Raw genomic sequence first — 26,556 nt, forward strand, 5'->3', positions numbered from 1 at the left:
TTTTTTCAGTTTGCTCAGGAACATATTTTTGTGTCCTATGTCACATGATATTTTGGGAAGTTTATGTGCTATTTTGTAAGTTTTGGTTGTTCAGAGAGCTTGCTTTCTTCCTTATGTGTTTTTTGTTGTTGTTATTCTTCAAATAATAGCCAAAGGTTTGCATTTATTTCTGTGTGCTTTAGTGAAGAAAGGAGAAAACGTCTTTCACTTTTAACATTTGCTCTCCATTCTATGGCAGTAACATATTTTAATTTTGCACATATAAAAAGGGTTGGAAGGCTTTATTAATTAAAAAATTGCTATCCTTTCACTATTTTTACAACCAGATCAAGATATATTTGCGCTTGAATATATTGGATATTGTTCATAGGGCTGATTGAACTACTGTTCTATTAATATACAACAATTTCCTGTGTTTCACATACATCACTGTGATGGTATATCATATATAATCTAGATAGCAGTGGGCTGCCCTAACCCACAAAGATTTAATTTTGGTTCAATATCCCAGCATATAATTTACTTCGTTATCAAACATGACATCAGGTTTTATGGCCTTGTTTGATCAGAAGTGAAAGAGGTTCTTGTAGATGCAGAACTCTGGTGAGTTTGATAAAGCAATTGTAACCAGACCCATTTTATTTACTTATTTTTACCACAGAGCATAAAAGTTATTTCAGTTGAGCTGCAGACTGTGTAGCTCAGGATTCTCGGTCAGCCTCACAGGGTTGTAACAAGAGTAAGTGGGAATATTTCTAGTAGGAGAGGATGTTATCAGGAAAACACCACAGTCCTTCTTTTCCATTACTTGGTACTAATGGATGAGGAATTTTATACCTTCTGGTGAGTTTGCCCTAATGCCTTTGACTTTTGAGGGGTTTTTATATCTTTTCAGCTTCCTTTGTTTCAGCTCTTGAGCTGTTCAGTCAAGCAGTTGAAAAACTGAAAGTAGAAACAATCGTGATCATTATCATTTCTTATTATTCCTTTAATTGGGAAACCGGATGATGTCTAAACAGCAAAAGCTTTTGTGTAAAACAATGCAGAATCATTAAAAATAGTTTAATTCTGTTCTTTAGTTCTTTTCTCCATAGCATGCGGAGGTGCCAACTTGCTAATAGCATTGGTCTTCAGTAGAACTGAAAACTGTCTACTGAATCTGTGGCGTTTTATACTAGCACCCAGAAGCACTTGCTGGAGTAAATATATACAGAATGTAACCCTGAAAACATAGTTCCCTTTCTTTTCCGATAAATTTTCTGCATTGCAAAGGGAATGCTGCTGAAAAACACTGAGTTCTTGTTTCCTTTACTCTGTACAAACCTTCCCCAGTACAGGAAGTTTGAGTTCTGTAGCAGTAGGTGAGATTACTCGTTTTCTAAATGTCTGAATTTCCACTCCTGTTGAATTCACACAGATATTGAGTGAAGAAAAATGCTGAACTGCAGGACTTTAGGGTTTTTTTCCATTTACGTTTAACTGTTGGGTTTTTGTTGTTCAGATAACTGCTAACTCTGCAAAGCAAGTCATTTTATAATGTATGCATAGAAAATGCATGTTAACTAATTAAGAGTTCTCCTCTAAAATGGCAAAATATCAAGGAAGCCCAGATAAGAGCTAAAGCATACAGTGAGTGAATATTGCAGTTGAGTGGTTAGATAGTTTTGCAAAAGCCTTGGGCTTTTCCTTTCAGCTGTGAGAAGATTGTCAGTGCAGAGGTTCCCCAGAGGCTGTAACTGGTTAAGTTTCAGGCTTTCCCTGGGAAAGATGAAAATGCAATCAGTGAAAAAGGCACGTGAAGAGAAGAAGGTGTTTGTGGCAATGATGTAGCCGTAATGATTTGGTGTTCTGATTAAAGACTTTTAATAATTACTGAAACCTTCGTTTATGCCCACTCTGTGTCCTAATAAATGTAGAACACTGATGACAATGTCTGTTTATTTGTGATTATACGCTTAATGGCTTTAATAAAGTCCTATGTATTTCCATTACCAGAGCTTTTAAAATCTTCTCATAGAAATATGTAACAATTTCATTAGTGCTGACTGCACTGAGATATTTGAAAGCTAGTAATTGTGTGTTATGTCTACATTAGCAGGTTTTGTAGCCTATTTGGAACAGATCTGTAGAGAAATGCAGTTGAAATGATATTTATACCTGTACTATTACTGTAGTTATTTCCTTAGATTTTACTCCTTGTTGACTGTAGTCTCATCTTGTAGAATGCATGTAGCATCACCTAGTTTACCTGCTCATACATTCTGGAGTTGACAGTGTGAAGCAAATCGCAACCAGAAAGAACAACTGAGAATTTGCTTTAGGAGCACTCTTCAGATCTGAACTGTAATGCTTATAAAATGGTTATGTAGATGTACCCATTAAGTGACATTAGCAGCATAATCATCAAAACAATGACTACTTCTTACTGCTGTTACAAATTACAACTGTGTTCTGAAATACTAAATTGAGTCCCAAACTTATGTCAGCAAGTAGTAACAGCGGCTTAGAACACAGGAAATTTTTCATACAGTTTTCAACTCCTGCTGTTGATGTACCACTTCTCCTTTTAAGAGCTTCCCTTTCCCAGCACCATTTCTTCATGAATTCAAGCAGCAATGTGTCAATGGTTGGCAGTGAAACAGTAAGAAATTCAAGTAGCTGTCACTGTATGAAGCATAGACACAGAATTTTAAATTCTGGTCTCTTGTTAATCTGAGTGCTTACAACTGCCAACTCCTTTTTGTGTGTGTATGTGTGTGTGGTGGAGGAGAATTGTAAACCATCTCCAAGTACTTGCTTCCTCAACTGCAAGATGCTTATAAGGATCTGGCCATGTTTTGACTGGAGTGGCTGAGTTCAGATATAGCTTAGAAATGGGGAAACAGTGCACTATTTATGGATGCCTGTGCAAATTAGAGATAAACTGAAAGAGCTAACTTTGGGGTGTAAGAAAATGAGATTCCATGAAAAAATGAATATTTAGATTTTCTAGTCACTGTCCATTAATCCAGTTTTTTAATCAATTCATTTTTACCAGCAGCTGGAATATTTCCTGGGGTTGAACAATCAGTTGTCTTTTCTATGTCAGTCTACTGCTTGTCACAGGTACCAGATTCATAGCCCCGGAAACCAACGTCCTCTATTTTCATCAGCAAAGGAGGTTTGGTGAGGGCATAAGAAGTGTATGCTTCCCCCACACTGCTCAATCAACATGCCTCAACCCTGACCCGAAAGAGTATCTCTAAGGGGAAAGATATTTGTTAAATTTCCTTTCCAATTAATTTGACAGCTCAGCTGAGACTACTAAGAAAAGTATTAATTCATGTTAATTGCAGTAGTGGACCTGTGTCATCTGGGAGCTCTTCTTAGCATCACAAACCACGAGACAGCATTTTGATTAGGAGGTGGCACTGAAAGAAAGGATTCAGAGCCTATTCTATATTAATTTGCTCACCTGTAAAATGGGGACAGTGATGTTCTCCTCCATGCATTAACAAAGGTGGAACACTTCAGTAGAACGTTCAGCCCTGATAAAAGCCAATTCATCTTCCTTTCATGCCAGAGACAAAATGCAGACTTTTCATACTTCTGAATTCACTGTTTTGGAACAACATATGTGCATTGCCGCGAATGTCAGGAAAATTAATATTGAGACAAGGCTTTAGCAAAAAATATCACCTGTTCCACATATATGGCAGTAACATGGAGGGTTGCCATAATTAATCTTTGTTGGTGATAAACTAGCAGTTATACTAAACCCTTTGCTTTGAGGTCTTTGAAATAATATCTAGGCTTTAGAGATGAGAGTAAAATAATTCAGGAGAAAAAGTGATTGTCTGCATTTCTCTTGCACTTTCAGATGGTGATACCATTAGGTGCAAGTTGAGCAAAGGTTAAGTTTTAGGGCTAGATGTAAGCTGTCTGACAATTCATTTATTCTTTATTTATATCAGCTTCTACATACAAACTTGTTTGCCTGGATTGAGCACAGAGCAATTACACAACCACCTTAATGTAAAGCGATAAAGCTGTTTTTCACTTATTAATTAAATCTAGCCTGGGGAGACTAGAGGCCACTCTTTTCATTTTTCATCTCTGAAGAGTGTGAAGCATGGGCAGTGCCTTCCCAACAGCACACTGGTTCCTATGAGCTGGAAAGGAAACCTTCACAAGAGCTTGTGCTCTCTGTGGCACTCAGGTCTGTATTTTGTACTCTGGTGTCAGGAAATATCCATCATTTGAAGCTATTAGGATCCTACCTCTTGTTTACCTTCAAAAAGTCTATAGGGTAGTTTGACTTCAAGGGAAAAGTATCTTGACATTCTGTCCTTGCCAAATGATCACTTAAAACTCTCAGATTTCTTTGTAGAAATGCTCACACAACCTTCTTTTTTCTCTCAGTCTAAGTTGATACTGGGTATGTTTTCTGGTATTTCTTTAAGCTTTTTTTGTTTGTTTGCTCTGTTGTTTGTTTTTTTAATATCTCTTAAATTAGGAAGTTATTTTTCATCTCAGTGTGGATTAAATTAGCTTCTCAAGAAACAGAACATGGGATTTCTTTGTTCGTCAAAATGACAGTTTAATATATCTCAGCATGTCCAGGCTGTGCTTCAGGAAAACATCTTGTTTAGAGAAAGTGAAAGACACTGCTTATAAACCCAGGTTTATTAAATTCTCTTTTTCAATGCTTGCTTAAGTGACTCGCCAAACATGGGTGGAATTAAGGTGGAGCTGTGTTTATTTTCTTCAAATTCCAAATCAAGACTGTGGTTCTCAGTGATTTCCTGTTAATGAAAGATTTCTTCTCTTCCCACCTCTTCCTCCCCCCCCCCCAACAAATACATGCAAATGAGCTGAAATGCCTTATGCATTTTGGAGCATGATATTTGCGTACCGAAAAGCTAGGACAACTTTACTGTAGTACTGCATTTAGCACCGACTGTCTCTGACATTGCACTTTTAACAATGCTGCTGGTAGCAATCATGACCATAATGCACTTCATAAAAGGAGACGCTGAAGCCTGCAAGGCATAACATGAAACTATTACAGACTGCGGTTGAAAGGTGCAGTGTTATTCCCTCAAGATAAAGCTATCTCTTATGTACATATAATTAATATGTCTGCCAGTAACAGTTATTAAACAAAGAACAGGAATTGTTTCTGCTGAATGACTTGACCTGGGAGAAAAGCCAATTTAAAAAGCATCTGATTAAAATACATTAAGGTCACAGATCACTATAAAATATGAAGTGAGGAGGAAAAAGCAGAAATTTCATGAGTAAGATTGAATACTACTGAGTGTGTTTTTTTGTACTGGCAGCAGCTTTCAGGTGTGAAAAATGAGTGCTTATTCCCGGGATGATTTTTCTAGAAGCACTGCAGCATCACATCACAGTGGATCCTTGCTGCATGTGCAGCACACCGTCCATCCTGCTGGGGAAGGGGCAGGTGAAGAGGAGAGAGTATTTCCTGAGCCCTCAGATGATGGCCCTGTCACTGTGGGAGGAAAGGAACTGTGCTGTCTTCGCTATCTGTTGATCTCTTCTAGCTGTGGACAGCTGCTGTGCTTCACATCTCCCAGCAACTTTGTCTGTGATTTTCCCATCTATAGATGCAAAAGTGTACACACGCCACGCTTGCTTCTGCACTTGTCTTCCCCCCCGAAGATAAGTTATCGTAATAAGCAGCTGCATTTTCCAAAGTTAATAATGGAAGTAGTGATGGTTACGTCTTTTTAATATTTAAAATGCAACTTTTAATTTTGTCTGTGTTTTCAGAGTAAAAAGTATGCTTCATGCACAGAAAATGAAGTATGAGATATTATTGATTTGGTGATAATACTCAGCAAAAGTGACTGGGTTGCTCCTGCTACTAGCAGTCTGGTAATTATTTCAGTTATTATACATAGCATACTGATGACTGCAGTGGAGTTGGTATCTGTTACATCTTGGTGAATAAACTGGAAGCTTTTATTTCCCCAGTTAACAGAACATTTGGTGATGGGAAGGAGGAAGCCAATGTCTGTGCCTCTTCCGGGAGATCTTCTGGTGATTTTAACCTCCGTTAAAACCTTTCTCAGGCATATTTCCCTCCTCTGGGCGCTACAGCACTACAACCCAGCAAAGAGAAAACATTATGCTCTGCCAGTGCAGTAGCCTATAGTGGGCATCTCCACCAGTGGGGAAGCCTTAGGGCTGCTGATGCCTATTACTCTTCCTCCTCCTCCTCCTCAGTAGGTACAGGGACCTATCAAAGTATGCTGTCCTCCGCCATGTGTTCCTACAGCATGGTGCAGTACTCGGCTCTCAGGATTACTCTCTGAAGTGGTGTCATACTCTTTGCTTAGATCCGGTGACAAAAGACTTGTCTTAAGTCCTACAGAAATAAGAATTGAAAATACGATCTACTTTATAGAAGCCTGTCTGGGTTGTGTAGGCATGCAAGAAGATTCCTAGAGGCCAGGGGAAAAAAGGATGTGCGCCTATATAAAGCCATGGTTAAGTGGCTCTGTGTATACTAATATCAGCTAGAGCTGCTGAAGACTGTTTCCCTGCTCTGAGGGATTTTGCAGGAAATCCATATTATAATGCAGTGTCTCTGGCAGAACAGGGTGCCGAAGTGAGCAAGGGAAGAGAAAATGAGACATTTTCAGGGCAGTGAATGATGTGTAATAGAAACCGATGATGGGATGATTCAGGGCAGAATTTTACCTTCATTTCCTACTCTTCATGTATCTAAGCCAGAAGTGTAGTACCTCTATCCGGTGTTATTTTTAATATAGCACATGAATGACACATGGCTGAATATAATTTTTGACAGAAGTGTGAAACAAGCAGTTGGAAAATATCCTTCATTTAAAATTAATCATGGTTTTTACCTTTTTGTTGTTTAACTAAGGTATAAACACATGCAGGAAGGGAAAAAAGGTGACCCATCCAAGGAAAATGGTTTGGAGAGTTTTATAAGTTTAATTTATACTGCTGGCTATGTCACCTGTTTTCACAAGCCGAATGCTGTGCCACATGTGATTTTGCACTTGTGCATATATATGCACAAGTGTATGGGTCCAATTCTGCTGCTGATAAGAAGATTGAGCTGCCATCATCTCCTGACTATGATCATCACACATGTGGTGAGAAGAAAGTTGTACATGCTTCCAAAATGGTCTTGACAATGCTGCAAAATCTTTTCCTTCCCTTATTTACTAAATTCTGTGGCTCAGTGCCACAGTGATGTTTCATCCTTGGGCTGCTTACTTGAGCAGCAGAGGAGCACTTGATCGCATAGTAGCTGCAGCCGTATCCTTCTCCAGTGTGCTGCAGTGACTGATCCAGGCCCCAAGGCCTGGTATGTCTATTCCTGGCATGAAGAGCAGAGAGACATCCTCTGGTGATGGTGGACTGAGGCAGTAGGACTGCAAGACCGGTTGCACGGTTGGAATGTGTTCATGGTGTGTATGGCTAGGAGTTTGTGGTAGTGTTGTGTATAGCAGACTATAGAGTCTGGATGCTGAAATATACTTAACAGTTTAGTATTTAAATTTGAAATTAATTCAAATTGAATCATTTAACCCTTAATTAGGACAATGTTTTCCTCTCAAAGTCAAGCACATTAGTCACTTGACTGTTGAAAAGACAGTCCCATTTGTTTTAGCAATGACTGCTGTAGGTGGCCATGTAGAGTTGTTTTTTTCTCACTGAAGTAACTTTCACCACTCTCTAAGGCACTCATCAATTTTAGCTTAAGGAAACTCATTTTTACCCAGTAATGAGGACAGCTGCAGTCCTGAAATTCTTACCAGCAGGTAACTTCAATGAAGCCAATGTGGCTCGCACTCATGCTGAAGAGATAGAAGTCATTCCAAACACAGTTGTAAAATAATATTTGTGGTTGGAGTAGTGCAGGAGTTACCACTGCCAGTAAGTGTTGAGCAGTGAGGGTCTCTGGGGACAAATTCCCACTGCCCCCTGCATGGGGAGGGTAGCGAGACCTGGGCTGCAGGAGAGAAGTCTTCTCCCAGTCCAGTGTCCCCATTTCTGCTTCCCTAGAGGTTTGTTGACTTTGAATGCTTCATATGGAATACATGCAAATGCAAGACATTATTTTAGTGTATTTTTTTTTTTTTTTTTTTTTTAATATACACTAACGTATTAGTGTATATTAAAAAAAAATAGCATTCTTATCTTTTGTGCAAAAGCACATGGAACTGAGGAAAAAAGAATCCTTGGCTTCTGAAAGAAAATGTTAACAAAATATGTTTCTCAGAGGTGTTCCCATGCTGAAATTACACATTCAGTGAACACTTTGTGTGCTAGTGCTTTTATCTTCAACCTGACTGAAGCAGAAGCTGTGGTGTTTGCCTTAAAAAGACAAGCTTTCTTCTGTCAGTTCATGTAATCCATTTTTTTCTGACATAAGAAAGCAGGAAAGACAGTTAAAGAGTTCTTTTTCTCTTTTTTTCCTATCAGAAATAAGAAATTAAGAAATTATTAAGAAAAGAATAATAGCACTAAATGCATTCAGATGATTTCTTGTTTGCACTCCCATTCCAAGCTTCAATTTCAAATATAATTGCCTTTTTTTTTCTTTTTTTTTTTCTTTTTTCCTCCTTTGGGCTGCAGTGCTGAATAATCTTAAATTGCTCTGACAGAGACAGTAAGTGCGAGACAGCCTGAGGGGAAGCTATGAGATCAGGATGTCCTTGCTAGGATGTGGTGGGACAGCAGGGAACCAACAGTGCATCTCCATCACCAAGTGCTGTGCTGGCAGTAGGGAAACAGGGATGTGTTCCTCTGGAAAAGCAGTAGCCTGATCTGGCTCCTGCTTCTTCCTCTCTATTGCCCCACACAAGCACCACCTTTTCTTAAATAGAATCTATTGTTCTTCATGGAATCATGGAAAGGTTTGGGTTGGAAGGAACCTTAAAGATCAAGATCTAACCCCCTACCATGGGCAAGACTGCCACTCCACCAGATCAGGCTGCCCAGAGCCCTGTCCAACCCAGTCCTGAATGCTACCGGGGTTGTGGCATCCACAAAATATCTAGGCAGCCTGTGCTGCAGTGCCAGTGCCTTACTGCCCTCTAAGACACTACTTAATGAAGTTTGATTCCTTCCTTTGCCATACTCACCCGCAAAATCTATCAGCTGCTTATGCAAGCTTGGTTATTGATGTTTAATTCACTGTCTTATTAAGAAACATTGGCTTCAAATATGTCCCAAATAAGCAATCTTACTGTAGTTGCATCCCATAAATGAATGTTCAGGTGTTATGAATAAATTATGCTTAATGAGCATAAGTTGTCTGATGGGAAGACCAACCACATGGCAAAGGTTCAGCTTTTCCAATCTTTATTTTAAACTAATATAACAAATTATTAAAATGTATAAGATATATATATGCATGTACTCAGAAATGCCTCTTTGTCTTGTGTATGTTTTCCATGAATATGAAAATGTCCTTCAAGCTAAGTAGATATGGTTAAGTGAAGCCATTTGTTTTTGATAACTGGCACTGAATTTCCACAGGAACTTCTGGTGAAGATGGTGTGTAAATCAATACACAGCGGCAGTGTGGTGCTTGTTTCTTTATGTGCTGTCTTGGTTACTGGTACTGGAAAGGGTGGGATTGCTATCCCTTCTTTTCTTGGGGCCAGGAAAGCCCATTTTGGAACAGAAGGCAGTAAAATATTCAGAAGCTCCTCTGTCAGCAGGAGGGATAATAGAGACAAATAGGTGTGACCTGTTTATCGTGGGGCAGTAGTTAAGAAAGGATGAGCGCTGAGTTTTAGGACTGCAACATCTGCACCAATAAACCAAAAAAAGCCAATTCTCTGCTGTATTTTCTCCTAGTGGAGGTGTTTAAGAGGAGATGTTGAATTCTCCTTTATTTCCCAAAAGTTAAACAAGCAAAAATCTCCAAAAAAGCCTCACAGCCTGGGATGAGGTGGAAACAAAAGCAGCCCCAGCTGCAGAAGGTCAGGCTGTGCTGAATCCTACAGCTTGGCATGAGGGTCTGCAAGCTTTGCTGCAGAAGCACTTATAGCAACTTGGCTTTCACAAGTGGCCTGGTGGCACTGTGCACCAGAGGCTCAACCTGGGGATTATTTCATTAAGGCTTGCAGGAGGCATTGTGAAGTGGGAGATGACTTTCTCAGCTGTTTTGTTAGCATGGCATGGGAGGCAGCAGCTGCAGCCAAACAGCCTCTATTTGCAAGGGCTACGAAGCGCTGGAGGGTGGCTGAGATTTTCACTTTCCTGTGAAACATTTCTTACATCTCCAGACCGGCTCAGTGCTGTGCCAGGAAGTTTTTCTTTGTTGAGATGTTTCAAGGCTGAATGTGCAGCTGTGTGAGGTTTTGGTTTCCCTCTGCTTTCCAGTGTGTTTCACTCAGGTGTTTTGTGCCCAAAGCTAATGAACCAGAAATTCATGTAGGAAACGATTATAGATGGTATTGTGTGAACTGAATGGCCAGTACTGGAGCTTCCCTCTACTCCATCTCTTATGAAAGTGTTGTAATTATTTTTGATTACCTCAGTCTGCTCATCCAGACTTGTTTTTCTGTTTGGGTGCTGCATGCATGAATGGACAGGACCACATCAGCTTGTATGTTGTTTTTCATCTAACATTTGTGAATCAGCTCACCTCCGTAAGCAAAAATGAGAAATGTGAGCCTGCGTTGGTTCATGCTAAGACTGGTGAACCTATTCTTTTTGTTTGAAGTAGCTTTTAAATCAATGACAAGTCCAGAACCATTTTAGTTATCCTTGACTGTCTGGGCTCCAGATACACACACACAGAAAAGGTTGTGTTTTAGATTGTGTAGCTTTTTTTTATTATTATTATTTTAACATTATAGGAGAATGTATTGGGGTTTCCTAAGGTTGTTAGTAATGTGTGTTAAATGAAAGCAATAGGTGAACCTGTTTTGAGATGCAATCTCTTCTGTTTTGTTGTCTGTGTGCTGCTGTAGTACAGCTGTTGTGTAGTTACGGTTACAGTCTTATTGGTGTGTCAGCCAGAATGACGATACTGGGTATATTCCTTTTGGAGAAGGATGCGTGCCTTGGAGAGAAACTACAGCTGAGCTGCAGAGTCTGAGTGTTATCTGGTTTTGGTTTAATTTTTTTCAATTTTTAGATCGTGAGATCATCTTACTGGAAAGAAGTCAACCATGTTATTTAATTGCATGAGTTTTTCATAAAAAGATATTTATTTGATCGTTCTTTTCTGTAATTTGCTTCAAAGACCATTTTCATCTGATGCAAATGTGCCTTTGAATCAGTCTGAAATGCAACAGGAACCAAAACAGAAAGGATGTGCAAATGTTGGTGAAATGCCACCATCAAGACTTTGTCAGAAGCAGATTTTGTGGACTGCAGCACCATCCCTGGAGGACTTTGTTAACACAAAAAGCATCCTCACAGTACATGTCCTACAAATTTCTTGTAGTCAGTATCAGAGGCAGCTCATAGAGTCTGATGTGTAGGCCTTCAGTAATGGAATAGATCTTTCACTATTCAGGTTGTTTTTTTGATTTTGGATGGCTTAGTCACACTGAACTGAATAGCTTACAATTAGCATTCCCTTGTAAACAAATCCCAGCAACAGTAAGTGGATAAAGTTAGTTTCTTATGCAATTTAGGGACCATGTTCTGGTAAACAAACCAGAAGCTAAGAAAAATAAGTTCTTGTAACGCAGTGTAGAAAATGTTTCCTCTTGCAATATACTGTTCTGCTATTCAAGCAAAACAATATAAATCAAAGCTGATTCATGAAGAACTTCATTCTACTAAGAAGCTAATTTCTGTTAGTTTTCTCATGAGAAAACTGTGGGTTTTAGATTGTAAACACTCAAAAATATGATCTATTTATGAAAGATTCCAGGACAATTAAAAGATCACCTGTTAAAATGGAAGAGCTGTCCGTGAAATTTAAAATTTCATTCTTTTCATTTTGCAGCTTGTCGACCTGGGTTCTATAAAGCTTCTGCTGGCAATGTGAAGTGTGCCAAATGCCCACCTCACAGCTCCACCTATGAAGATGCATCTCTGAACTGCAGGTGTGAAAAGAATTACTTTCGCTCTGAGAAAGACCCTCCATCCATGGCTTGCACCAGTGAGTAGCATCATTGTGCTTGGGGCTGTCGTTTTTTGCTCTTCCGTCTGTATCTGAGCAGCTTGCTTGCTTCCTCCCATGTTCCATTTCAGTCAGCCATCCATTGCCTGCCATGTTTTCATACATGTTGGACAGGCTGCCAGAAATTATTGGGCTGGATTTGTGTCATTTTATTTTCATTTTCTCCAAGTTCTCTGTCAGAGTTGAGAAGGAGAGCTGAGACTTTTAAATTCATACCAATATTTTCATCAAAATCCAAGAGCAGCTATCAGTAGCTGTCCTACAGAACAACTCTCGAAGAGCGACATTCCGTCCTGAACTATGCCCTCAGAGTACTAACTGTTTAGAGCAAAATGTGGTTCTTGATGCTCTAGTTCTGTAGCCTAGTGAAATATTTCAGAATTCTTTACAGGAAGTAACTAGAACAGTTTGGTTATTTGTTTTTTTGTTTGTTTGTTTTTTGTTTTTTTGCCTTTATATGCTTGTGCCCTTGCTACTCTCATTTTAGAGCAACACAGAAATACCTATTCTTTCCTTTGTAGGACCACCATCTGCTCCAAGAAACGTTATTTCTAACATCAATGAGACATCTGTTATCCTGGACTGGAGCTGGCCTCTTGACACAGGAGGTCGAAAGGATGTCACTTTCAACATCATTTGCAAAAAATGCGGAGGAAGCAGCAAGATATGCGAGCCCTGTAGTGACAACGTACGATTCTTACCCCGTCAGGCTGGCCTCACCAACACCACGGTGACAGTAGTGGACCTTTTGGCACATACCAATTACACTTTTGAGATTGATGCGGTCAATGGGGTATCTGACTTGAGTACACTTTCCAGGCAATTTGCTGCTGTCAGCATCACGACTAATCAGGCTGGTGAGTCTCCTCCTGATTACCCTTTCTTTGTTCAGAACTACTGAGATGTATGTACCTTTGTCTCTACTCCCTCTTTTACAGTAGTTACTCAGAATGCTCATATGCTAGGGTAACTAATTGACTTGAATGTGCTAGTAAAAGTAAAAGTAGAAACAAACTCAGCATGTGCTGCTGTCAAAGGACCTGGCAGCATAGCTGTTATGATTAACTCCCAGTCCCCAGTTAATAGTCCCTAATAGCAGAGTCATATGATTCCGTAGACAGAATGTGTTTTATTAATAAAACCAGATTTTAATAAAACAGTCAGTTCAATTAATCTCCAACATAAATTACGGTAGTAATCTTAGTGATTAATTTTGATTAAATAGAAGTGGAAAAAAAAAGAGCTTTGATATTAGGCATATCAAAAACTAACATTAAATTAGAGAGGCTTAAAACATTGCTTTTTATTATTATTATTTTTATCCTTTGCAAGTTGTCTCACCAATTCTGAACCACTGCCAACACAATGGGGGGTGTGGAGCTGAATACCAAATTAGGTCCCAGTCTCTTGGATGGTAATGTGCAAAGGGATTGCTCTGCTTCTGTGAGACTGATTACAGTCATCTAGGCCCTGCACAAGCACAGCAGTATGCCCTGACTGTCAGATCAGAGCTTTTGTCACTGCTGCATTATTCTACCATTTGTGTCTCATTTGTCAAGGTTTCATCTAAAAGTTGTGAAGAATCTAGACTCTTCTCTAGCATTCGTTTAGGTGCCAAGACTGGAGAAATGTTTGCCAGAAAAGGGAAAGACTAAGTCCTTAATTTTCAGTGGTCCTACTCCTGCTGCTCATAATCGGGATGCTTTATACTAAGAGCACTTGTGTATGCAGTAGGACTGCTTCCACCTCTTTGCATCCCACACCACATCTCAAAAATACCCACATGTCTTCCTCAGAGCACAAACCAAGTTAATATAATTCTAAGTAGACGTTCTACTGGTAAGCTAAGTTATTGCAATGTTTTTCACTGTAGAGGTTATGTCTCTTCTCAGATCACAGATCTGCTTTGGTGGGAAGTATAGAAATGTGAGAACAGATGGTTTTCTGACAGCAGTCAGTATATTTGCAAATGCTCTGAAGAACTGTCTAACTATGCAGTAGGCAGATAGAGGTGGATCTGCTCAATAGGAATGTCTTCTTGTGATCCCTTTCTCATCTAGGTATTGACTTCAGCTCTGAAACATGCTTTTTATGTTCCTTCCAAGTAAACTGCTACTGTTGTATTTACATTTTTGGGATATTACTGTCAGTGATTTGAGCAGCCTTTGTTTAGATGCTCCCTTTTCTTCTGACTTTTATATCAGAGATATTTTGTTTCAGTCTGTTCATCACTGTAGCAGCTGGAAATCACCTGGGGATGTTCTATTAAATGAATTCTGTAGGATCAGTGAAAGGTATTTCTTTGCAAAGGTCTTCTGCTTTGCAAGGTGCTTCCCCAGGGCCCAGAGCTGGCAGCCTTTGCAACCTTTGCAACAGGATGCAAGGAGGATTTTGATTTTGTTTTGGAACACATGACTCTTGTGACATGGTTGTCAGGGTCAATGCCTTTCTGGAAAGAGCAGTTTTTTTTAATGTAACTTACAGACTGCTTAAGCAGTTTGCTTATTTATTTTCTACTGTTACATTATGTACATTATGCACTGTTACATTATGTAACAGTGTAAGTGATGTGACTTATTATATGTTTAATTGTTCTGTCTCTTGATCATGCTGGTTGATTTACTTAGTCAGATTTCCCTTTGAAGTTATGTATGTTGCTAAAACTATCTTAAATATTCTTATCAGTTATCTTAAGCATGGTTACAAGAAAGCAATTTCTCTAGTGTTCCCTTCCTGTTTAGATCATAAAAGGGACACACAAAGAGCATACTTTCTGTTCATGTCATACAGAAAAGCCAGGAAGGGGGTGAGAAGGTCTAAAGATCTTACATGACATTTTATTATATATTTAACTATGGAGGCATTTCAAAAGCATTAATTAAAGCATTGTTGAGTTGGATCTGAAAGAGATCAGAAGAGCCAAAAGCCAGTCACAACTCTAACGCTATTATTGGTATTGTTTGATTTCAGGTACATGCCTTCAAGAATTGAGGCACTTACCAGTCAAATAGAACTTTAGTTACATAACTAAACTGTGCTGAACTTAAGATATACTGCATTGGGAGTTGTTTGGGGGGGGGGGGGGGGGGGGGGGGGGGGTATCCCTTGTGGTTATGCATTTCCATATGGCCAGGCAGATCCTGGGGACAGAGCCACTGGCAAGCCCACATAAGAAACAGTGTTAGTAGAATAGGAATTCAGAAGAAAAGATTAAATACAGAAGGTCCATAACACCTGGATCTTTGCTCTGGGGTCTCCTGAATCCAGACACTTTCTCTTCTGCCAGCAATAATTTGAGAGCTCTCTGTCCTTCCAATAGACGTGGTGAAGTAGTAGTTCTCATCCTGGACATTTAATATCCATGTGTTTCTCTTATCCACTGTCAGGGTCCATCCCAGCCTGGAGAAAAATATTTTGCAAAGTGTTTTTCACTCTCACAAAAAAAAAAAAAAAAAAAAAAAAAAAATTTAAAAAAAGCAAAAACACTGTTGTATGAGTGCATGAATTTCCAAGAGTTTGAGGCAGGACTGCACAATCTTTTTGATTTTCTAATGATAAAAATGAGATGTTTGTGGCGGTTATCTTGGTAGCAAAAAAAAAGAAAAAAGCATCAGTTGTATTGTGTTTGCTGGGACTCTGAGTCCCAAAGTCCTGCTGAAAAGAGAACAAACCTTCCTCTCCATGTTTCACATCACACGCATGAGCATTTCTGCCTATGCATCCGTCTCCAGTCAAATATATCAGAACATGCATTGTACAAACCTTCTTTTATATGGCAGCTGGGAGATTTGCCAGAGTGCGTTAAAATAAATTCAGCTGATACTTTAGTCAGTCAGTCAGTTTGCACAGCAGCTCCATTCTTAAATGTAAACACATCATATACACACATGCAGACATATTTGTAATTAGCATAGACTTGTATATACACACACACACAAAGAGCCACTTTAGATGCTGCTGAAAAAAACAGGGATGCCTGCACAATGACTCTGAGCTCTAGAATCTCTAACTGAAAACCGTAATAACATTTTAGTGGAGAGTTTTGAAAGCTAATATAGAAGTAAAGGAAAAATGTGCTTTGTTGTCAGTTGTAAAGTTTGAAACATCCAGACTGCGTTTATTGAAAATTCAAGGAAGATATTACATTTTAAACTACTAAACTGGTGTGAAGCCAAGATCCAGCCCCATGCATTAACAGAAGTTCAGAATCATTTTGGGAAATAGATTGTGCTTTTTAATTCCAACTGTCTGTCATAAGTTTTACTCTGCTTTTATTGCACTGTTTTCCCAACCTTCCAGTGAAGATGAGTAAGAAAGCATATCTGGAAAAAACAGCAACAAAGGCCTTTTGCAAAATCTGACTAGACTGATGTAACACTGGTATTTTTCTGATGCATCTTTCTGTCCATGGTATGGAAATAAGAGAAAGGGCACATATTTCTGTTTAATTTAGCTTGTAGATCATCCTACTTGATTGCAGTGTAATATATGCCTTCACTTGCCGCTTGATACGGCATCCTCCAAATTATTTTGAAGCATTCTGAGGCTTTCACATTATGCTAGTTGTGTTGCACCAACACAGATGCCATCTCCTAATAACACCAATCAGCCTCATTTGGATAGGGTCAGTGATGACTATGGGAGATTGTCTGGAGTTCAGTGTCCCTCGAAGCAGTGAGTTGATAGTGAATGTGTCAAGCAGAGTGACTGACACCTGTGGCACACTGCCTGGCTTGCGAATGAAGTGATCAGATGTCTGTGCATAGATGTTCTAGCTTGACTGGGTTTTCTGACCACAGTTTGTGCTTTTTTAAATGATTTTTTGTTGTAGCTTTTTTAATATGTAAAACCATATTACATATTGATAATATGTAATTACCAATGGTGGCTTTCTTGCAGCTTTAAAAAGAACACAAAAGAAAAAGTGATTCAGCCCAGGTCAGAACATTTCTATATTTACTTTGGGCTGCTGCAAGCACGGAAGTCTCACCAAAGGAGCTGTAGGCTGCTATGAGTTCTTCCCTCAGTCTCTTCTTCTCTTCTTCTGGCTGTACAGACCAAGAGACCTCAGCTGCTCCTCAGAGATCTTGCCTTCCAGACTCTTCACCATCTTTGCAGCCTCCTTTTAGATGCTCTCTAATAGTTTGATATCCTTCTTACGTTGTGGTGCCCAAACGTGCACACAGTGCTTGAGATGAGGCTGCACCCGCACAGAGCATAGTGCGACAATCCCTTCCCACAGCTGGGTATGTAGGGTGTAGAACTCACTCCAGAAAAAGACTAAGATTTGGTAGGGACAGCATAGTCGTGCTAGTGGGTAATTAGTAGGTTATCCAAAGCAATGTACGTCTGTTGTGTCAGCAATATGTCTATCTTGAATATATTTTGTTGATACTGCCTGAGAAAGTAACATTTTTTCTTCTGTAAGACTGTTTTTATGGCACCATACAATGTCATATAGTTTGTAGGTATGACTCAGGAAAACTGAGCAAAATGTAACCAAAGATTTAATTGACTTAACTGAATTTTAAATAGACATACTCTCTGCAGTGACCTTTGCAGTCTAGAGGAGACAAGGAAGACTTTCAAAACATGTAGATATCTGCCCTGATAGCAGATGCTAATCCTAATACTTAAGATGTCAGACATGTCTTCAGTAGACTTTACTATCCCACTGCTATTCCAGTGCACACAGTACCGTGCCCATTCCTGTAGCTGATTGCCTCCTTCATCTGAGGAGGAATAACCCTATGCACCAGTATATGCTGGAGACCAGTGGGCTGGAAAGTAGCTTTCCAGAAAAGGCCCTGAAGATACTCATAGACAGTAGGAAGGGCATTGTCAGCAGTTTTGGGGCTTGATTCTTGCCCTCTACTCAGCCTGGTAAAGCCACATATGGTGTGACCAGCTTGTCCCCCCCCCAATACAACGAAGATATGGGTACTGGAACAGGTTGCCAAAGAGATAGCAGCATCTAGAAAGGACTGTTCTCTAATTTCTGTGTTCTCTTAACCTTCATCTTTGCATTCATAGAACTAGACCTTAAGAAGAGTAAACTTCACATACATATAATCAGGTTAGAGAGAAAGTAAGCCTGTGCGTGCAAAAGGTTTATTAACTCTGATATCCTTGCTTGAAATAAATTCAGGAGAGTCTTGTTGAATCATTTGTTTTGGTATTTAGCAATGATAACCTCAGAACTCTTATCATTTGTCGTAGCACAAAATATCTACGTGTACATAAGCATGAAAAACTGCAGTAGGATTGAATTATTTTATAGAACACCTCTATGAGAATGCATTGCTTTAGAGGGAGAAATTTGATTTAGATAAATTGCCTGTGAGTTAATGCCTCCTTTCTAAGTATTTTCATCAGAGAGCCTGCAGGATCCAGTCTTATTCTTCAATGTATTGTACATCATTGTATTCTGTTCAACAATGGTACAAACCTATGGTACTTCCCTTTTGAGTCAGCTATGAGTAAATTGAGACCTACTTTCCACTAACTAGCTTTCTTCACATGAATATTAGGATGCCTGATAATGGGTGAAATTCCTTGTGTGCATTTCAGTTAAACTGCTGCAAACCTCTGCATAGTCACACATAGCATGAGGAGGAGCTTTTTTCCTGAGTTACAATGTTAAATTAATTGGGACACTCTACAAGTAGAGTTCTCCCATGTGGGATCTGAAGTGTTCTAAAAAAATTAGTTTATAAACAAGCTTACATTACATTAGTACAGTTTTATTGAGGAGACATTTTATATTTGACTCTATCTTTACGCTTTCTAGTTGCAAGGACCGAGTACGCTCTAGATAACTAAGCTGTTGTCCCAAAAGATCTTATGTATAGCTGTAATGTTAGTTGAAATGTTTTGAGTCACCATGTGGGGTTGTAAATTCAGTTGTCCAGGTTAGGTCATAGGGGCTGCAGGAGCAGAGCAAGAAAGTGGAATAAAAACCCAGAAGAAGATAGATGGGAACAAGACATTTTGCCCATGACATTTTTATTCCACTAGCAGTCGCCTTGATCTAGCAGTTACTCCCTCTCTGGCTAAATATTCTGTCTTAAAATCCCTACTCTTTGCGTGCATCTTCCTGAGCTCTTGCCTATTTTGTTACTTCCAATAGAATTCAGAAAGTCTAGGATTCCAGGAAAATAATTATTAACAAGAAAGCTCAATGTCTATAATTATGATTTTTGTGTTTTCCATATATAGTGGTGTGGAAACTTTCATTTTTAATACTTCAAGTCTTTAATATGTGCCTGCTCGATAATAAAATAAGGTTGTTTTATTTTAATCCCTAAAGGTATCAGTGTAACAGCTCTAGAGGTAGTTTTATGTTTGATTAGTTCTTAAGAACCTAAGGCTTTGTAAAATGAGGTTTCCACTATGCAGCTGTTGCGGCACCTATGCAGGCCTGTGGCATGCAGAATAACAATAAAAAGATACACTATATATATCATCTCAGGGTTCTCTAGAAGAGCAGTAGTCTTCCTTTTTCTTCCAAATGGCATCTTCCTTTTATTTTTAGCATCTTTGTTGTGAAATCTACAAAGCAGAACAATTCATTTAGCCTGTTCTTGCTTAGTTGTCTAAACATGCATGGAAAGGTTCAGGAAAAAAGACGGTTGCAATAGTTGTTTCTGTGCCTCTACGTGTGGCAGTATTGCTTCTGGGAAAAAGGTGTAATCCATTTTTGTCTCTCATTTATTCTGAGTTAATGAATTGCAGTGTGATAGAACTATATGAGATGGATGTAAACATACTGTCCTTTCTGTTGCATACACTTAATCAAATTTATTTTTTATTCCTCTTCCTATCTCTTCTCTGAAAAAAGCAGCTAACAAATGCAGCAATTTTGAAACACAGAAGGAATAAGCTATGTAAAGGAGAAGGTAACAAGTGAGGCAGTAAAGAGCTCTTGCAAGGGGCTAGGATCAAAAAATATTCAAAAAGGCTTTGAGCACAAAGCTGACCAATAGGTACAGAAATTAACATAATTGGGATAAGTGATTTAAAGGGTAGATTGGTGGTATGTCTTGATCTACGCTTGTCATTTGTGGATTGAAAATTCTAATCTCTCCATTCAGAGTCACCTTGAGGGATAAACATTCTAAATGAAGAAGAAATCAGCAGTTCTCAGTTCTGTTGTAGGCAAAGACTCATTTGGCTCACAGAGGAAGCTGTTCAGACCTCAGAACTAGAGCTTTTCTTGCCTGAAATCTGTTGCTTCAAGGAAGTAAATTCAGCACCAAGTTGGGCACCAAGCTTGAATATGTCTCTCTGATTTCTTGTGGCAACTGGCACTCTCTCTGCCTTCAGCCTTTATTCTGCCAAGCTAGACTATGCTGTCTTCAGCAACTTGCTAATGACATGTGATGCTCCCTGGCTAAATAAAATCCATTTTTAGAAAGGATTGTGTGCACTTTACAATCTGTCTCCCAAGACAGGTCCCTTAAGTAGATCTTCGAAGAGAGACAGTTTGAGAAAGCCACAGATGTTTGGTGCATGATATATTTCTCTCTTTCCCTATGGTCCTTATGAAAAGGACATGAAGATAGACTTATTAAAAGTGAGCTAATGACATGATGTAGGGAGTCTCTGGTTCATTGACTGTTATTACAGCTGTGCCCCATTACATCCCAAATACCTAGGACATGCTTGTTTTTTGAATGACATTTATCTCTTGAGTTTCAAACATTCCTGACATAAATAAAGACTTTATGCTTTTCAAATGTGTTTTACAGCTCAGCCCAGAGGCTATTCAAGGATCATTTTAACTCAATAAAACTCCTCCTTTAGGGATATAAAAGGGAAGTGTTTTAACAATGTCACTCCATGCATGGCCTTATATTAGCTAGAGACAGTCTGCCTGAACAGCCTTTGATCCTTTTTCCCCTGGATGTGGAGAAAGCTATGCTGAGGATTCAAAGTCCGTGACATACATCAGTCTGTTCAGTGCAAATGCAGACTTCATGTGAATGCTCATGACCTTACGGAAAGTTCAAAGGCAAGGTTTTGGCTTTTCCCGTTTTTTTTCCCCTTCTAGTGCTTTTAGCTACCCCTTTTCACTATTGGCAAAATAGTGGATAATGATTTTTTTTTACCACTTCTTTTAGTCTTTGACTTGATTCTACATATGGATTCTCATTTAATACCTTAGTTTGGTAAAATAATAAAAATAACGAAATGTAAATAAGCAGGATGCTTAGCACTCAGTTAAATAATACTCCTTAGACTTCTGACTTTCCTTTTTCTACACTAGCATTCTGAGTGATCACTGAGGGAAATAATCTCTACCTCTCTTGACTGAAGCAAAGATGTTAACTTCCCTTACTTCCTTAAGCTCCTTTATTTAGACAATTTTCAGTCAGTGATAGCTGAAAGGAAAAAATAGAAAGGTGCCTTTTTCTTTTGGTTTGGGAACATTTCTTTTAATGTTAATTATTAGTGCAATATTTATTTTTACAAGCATTTTAATGTAAAACCAAATTGTAGTAGAATACACATACTTCTAATAAACTATGCTACCATATATAAAGGAACCCCCCAAATTCAAAAGAAAATGAAAGGAGATGTGAACACCTTTTAGCTGTGTTCCATCAATGGTTCTAGTCTTCTGGTTAACCTTTGCAAAATCATTTGGTTCAAAGCTAACTCTGGAAATACTAAAGAATGACAGGGGCAAGAGGTTTTAGAAATACTGTATCCACTCACAGTGATTTCTGATCAGTTTGAAAAGGCTCTAATAGAATTTACTGGTAGACCAATTCAGGAGTTTGCGGTGGCTATTTAAAGGAGCATAAAGATTTTATATCGGATATTACTTATCTGAATGCAGGTGTTGTTTTCTCTGTTTTTGGATACTGGTTTTTCTAGAACCAGTTCTTAAATACACTTCTTAAACTGTAAATGGCATTTTTCTGGTGGACTCAATAACTGCCTGAGAAAAGAGAAGTCTACTCAGCATCTGACAGTTGATTTCACAGTCATGGAGAATAAACTGTTCTTTCAGAAAACTTCACTCCAGGAAGCCTGAGGTTCTAACATCCTACAAAGTAATGTAACAATGGGGTGGGAAAGGCAAAGCAAAATTGTTTATTTTAAACTGATACAGTCTTAAACACATTCTGTGAAAAATATGAACTATTGCGGAGCTCCTACCATCGCCATCTCAAACGAAGAAAGAATAACATTTGTATTATGAGTACCATTGGGCTGAATTCTTAGGAAAGCATATACAGCATTTGCCTCCTCTGTGCAATAACAGCAGTGAACACCATGGCACCATAATTTTCAGTTTCTGATGTGAGTGCCTTGTGCAGCTTGATACTTCCCAAATGGACATGGTGTTTCCATGATTTATTACACACATGTTAAACATATGAGTAAGTCTAACATTCTGTTCTCCCTGTGGAAGGCATTTGCTATCTCTCTTGATAAAAGGAGGGAGAGATGAGAACATGAATGTGCACCACTTAATGAAGTTTGCTTTTAATTTAGAATTTATTTGTAAGAGTGAGAAATGATTTCTGACAATCACTTGTCCAGTGACAGCTGTTGCCCAGGAGGTTGCCTTTCTCTGTACTTGAGAGTGAAATCCAGCAGCTGCCTTTTAGTGCAATTCCTGCTCGAGCTGCTTGTTTGCCCTTATTTGTTTTAAGGCACCTGTGCAAAGCCCGCAGCCACTCTGGAGTCTATCAGTCTATCACCACTGGCTGGAATCCTTCAGCTTTTAGGTGCATTCAGATACTTTGGACATAATGCAGGAAATCATTCATTGAAAGAATCACAGACATGTTCATCTCTAAAACGTTGTTGTTTTTTTTTTTTTTCTTTTTATGAGAGAAGCATCCATGGCTCTCATATTTGATTTTGTTTCATCCGAAGTTAACCTGCCTTTATTTAACCTAGAAGTTTTGTTCTTTTATTTCCCTTTCTTGTTTTGACTTTTGTGAATGCCCATACCTTGGAGCCACCTCATAGACAGGATGGACCTTTTCACCTGATTCGTAACTACTGAATGCTACAAAGATCTAGAGAAATGGCCTGCACACTGCCATGGGCCTCTTGCTGTTTGGGTTGGATAGGCTTCCCAATCTCTGCTGACAGGGAAGGTGCACTGTGTTCTGGCTGATGGTTGCCTAACAGTGTTACAGAATCAGGTGACATTTTACAGCGCAAGTCATAAAACTATATTGAGTCTGCTGCAGCTCAAGCAAAAGGTGCAAGAGCACATATAAATGTACTGCGCTGGTTTAACTGTGTGTCCTGGAGATTAAAGGCCAAAGGACTGTGTCTGCACATCCAGTCAAGAGAGGTGGATAACTGCATCTGGAAGAGGAGAATGCAGGTTTACAAAATGTTAAAACGTGGCTTTTTCCTCTTTCTCCCTCCTGCCCTGGGATCAACCTGGTGACTCAGCTCCAGCCTTGCCTTTCTGGTATGTACTGGTGGGACCAGCCCCACCATTGCTCAGCGTGGCACAACAGTGTAGCAGGGGCAGTATGAGCAACTGGGCTCTGTGAAGAAAATAAATGGTAGTGCAACCCTAGAAGTTTTAAAGCAATGCAACTCCTGCTTTCTGTGAGCAGTCTTCTTTAATAAACCACCTAAATGTTAATCCACTGACTAGAAACTGGAGGTGTAAAGGATCCAAGGGCAAGTGTAGAACTCCATACAAATAGATGTGATCGTATCACGGAAATATAATGTCATTGTATTGATTTGCAAGTTATTACTTAGGACTTTGTCACATATTGAGTGCTGTCTGGCAGCAGAATGGTTGGATGAAGGTGAAGCTAGAAAGACAATATGTAAAACTAAATGCCAGGGTTTTGTTTTGTGGATGGAACATATATGAGTAGCATGGCTGGCTGGGTTGGGCCCAGCTGGTTGTGGGCTCCCCGTGCTTGTGGCAGGGCTAGTGCTCATGGATGCGACTCCAGGTTTTGAGAGAAACTTCTAGTGAAGAGAGCAGTTTATTTCTTCAGACATTGGTCTTTATGCTTGCCCTTGTGCAATTGTTCTGGGGTTTGGGCTCTAAGGTGCTCTAAGGCTTACAGATTTGGGTTTGGGTCCCAGTAGATCCTGCTGTCAGAGACTGCACAAGATTTAATTCTCAGATTATGATCTTTATTTATTCTTCTGGTTCCACGTTACCTCCTAAGGGCATTAAAGAAAATTTATATGTTATGTCAGATGACAACATTATGATTAGATAATAAAAATCACTAGTTTTCTAAAGAAAGAGAAACAAAAAATAGTACATTAGAAGTTTCATTTTTTTAAATACAGTCAGTTCTGCTGGCTCGGCTTTGTTCATGATCACCATCTCTCAGTATTCCTGGGAATGTTTTACTATCTGATGCTGATAGCTGGTTGCAAGAAAAGGCTGAAAGTGAGTGGACCATGGTCATTTTTAGAATGAAATTTGGAGAACTTTACAAAGGCCTTCCCAAATATTTAATTTGTGATCTAGAGACCTAAGCAAGAAACAGCACAACTCTAAATATTTCAGAAAATGCACACACATAACTTCCCAGAGTTAATAGTGAGTTCTCTCTGTCACAGAACTGGGAATTTTCTTCAGTATATACATCTGTAGGCCAGTCACATATGAAAACAATAACCAAGGAATAAGAAAAAGTCAATAAGGAGATTTATATACAGCTGCTATTAAACTGGAGGAAAACAAATGATCTGTTGGGGTCAGTTTCTCTGGGAAATCAATTTGAGAAGAGTTTTATTGTCCTCTCTGCTAGATCCTTCATGTTATTTGCTTCCACCTTTAATAGTTGTGAGTGAGGAGGGTTTTACACTTGTGAGCCTAAGCTCCCCGGATCATTGCATTCGTTACCTTTTCAACATCCACATTCCCAGTTGTCACAAATGCTACCTAACAGCACTGAGCACTCAAAATACATTTCCCCTTGTAACTCCTGGGAGTTTTGAGTGTTCATATTAACTGCTTAAACTAGTCATAAACCAGTTAGACTGTAGTACCCGTGCAATAGTAACCACTTGATTCATAAATGTCTCTATGTACATTGGATATGACTACTGAGATTACAGACCTTTTCTTGAGGAAAAAAAAAATTGGCATAACCTCTCCATGCATGGCCACACAAGCCTCATGTTAGTTATAAAACAAACAAACAAAAAAAACCCACCAACCAACTTCTTTCAGTGAGGAGCACTAAAACATTACTTAGAACATCAATAAAAATGTAAATAAATGGAGCCCTATGATCAGCAGAATTTATCCAACCATCACTGAAATGCTATTCACTCAGCTTTTTAGTCTAGAAGAGTATTCTCCATAAGTTTTGCTTTGAAATATACATTTTCTAAATGATAATCAATTCAACTTAGTACTGAAGATGATGCTTTAACGTAATGTCTAAAAATTTCTATTTACAAAAAAAAAAAAACTTCACTGTAATTTTTACTATCCTGTCACAGCAAGCTCATTTTTCTCAATTATAGTGGCAGCCACTTAGAAGATCTGTTCCAGCATTCTATTTTTGCACAATCTAATTTTTTCTCAATTTTAAGAAAGGAAGATCCTGGAATTGCAATAAAAAAATGACATTTGAAGTATGAAGTAGTTCTACTCGCTTCCGTAGCCTGATTTTCACTCCAGTTTCATCTTACTGTACTTATTTAATGGTCTTTAGGAAACAGGAGATCTTCATCTCTCTATTCATCCAAAAGACAGCATTGCTCTTGGTGATATCTTCATTGGTCAGTGATTTATCATGTTAAATTTCTTCAGCTTGTCTCTTTGCTGGAATTTCAATCTCTTCTGAAGATTGGTGATAAAACACAGTGACTGAAGAATTCTGGTGAGAAGGGAAGATTAGCTGTGTTGCAAAATGGAAATTAAGGCTGACATCTACTTTGAACCAGAAATGGTTGCTCTGAGATTAAAAAAGTTCTCTGGACTTGATGGGAGGTAGTCTATTTCTGCTTTGCAGGATATGTTCAAGTACTTGAGGGGAACAAAAGAAAGAACTATGAAAGTGAGTATATTTCAAAATATACATTTTTAGGATACTGTTTATATGGTGTTGATTGGTTGGTTGTTTTGTTTGTTTGTTTGTTTGTTTGTTTGTTTGTTTGTTTGTTTTTACAGTGTATTCTAGGGATGTGTACAAAAAATAATTGGTCATTCCTCCTAGATGCATCACAGACTTGAGCTGGGGCCTTGGTGGCTAATGCACTAATGTTGGCTTGTGACTATTTCCATGCATGGCAATACATATATAGAGGCTACTTTCACTTTTACTGCACATTAAATCCATTGATTGTTTTCTTGCACTAGGGTTGAGGACTTCTAACACTTTCAAACATGCCTATCCAACAGATACAGCAAAAAAATAAAAACAAAAAAATGTTTGCATTGAGATTAA

At 38.8% G+C, this 26,556-nt stretch overlaps 1 protein-coding gene across 3 annotated transcripts in view; it reads left to right on the plus strand.

The window, feature by feature from the left end:
- Positions 1 to 26,556, plus strand: part of EPHA3 (EPH receptor A3) — a 220,211-nt gene that overhangs the window by 132,007 nt on the left and 61,648 nt on the right. For all 3 annotated transcript variants that reach the window (XM_052704221.1, XM_052704229.1, XM_052704239.1), the window contains 2 exons: positions 11,963 to 12,118; positions 12,661 to 12,996. In XM_052704221.1, the coding sequence (XP_052560181.1) occupies positions 11,963 to 12,118; positions 12,661 to 12,996 (492 nt within the window). The remainder of the gene's footprint in view (positions 1 to 11,962; positions 12,119 to 12,660; positions 12,997 to 26,556) is intronic.

This window comes from Tympanuchus pallidicinctus, unplaced genomic scaffold, assembly GCF_026119805.1.
Source record: "Tympanuchus pallidicinctus isolate F22 unplaced genomic scaffold, pur_lepc_1.0 scaffold10, whole genome shotgun sequence".
NCBI classification, from domain to species: domain Eukaryota; kingdom Metazoa; phylum Chordata; class Aves; order Galliformes; family Phasianidae; genus Tympanuchus; species Tympanuchus pallidicinctus.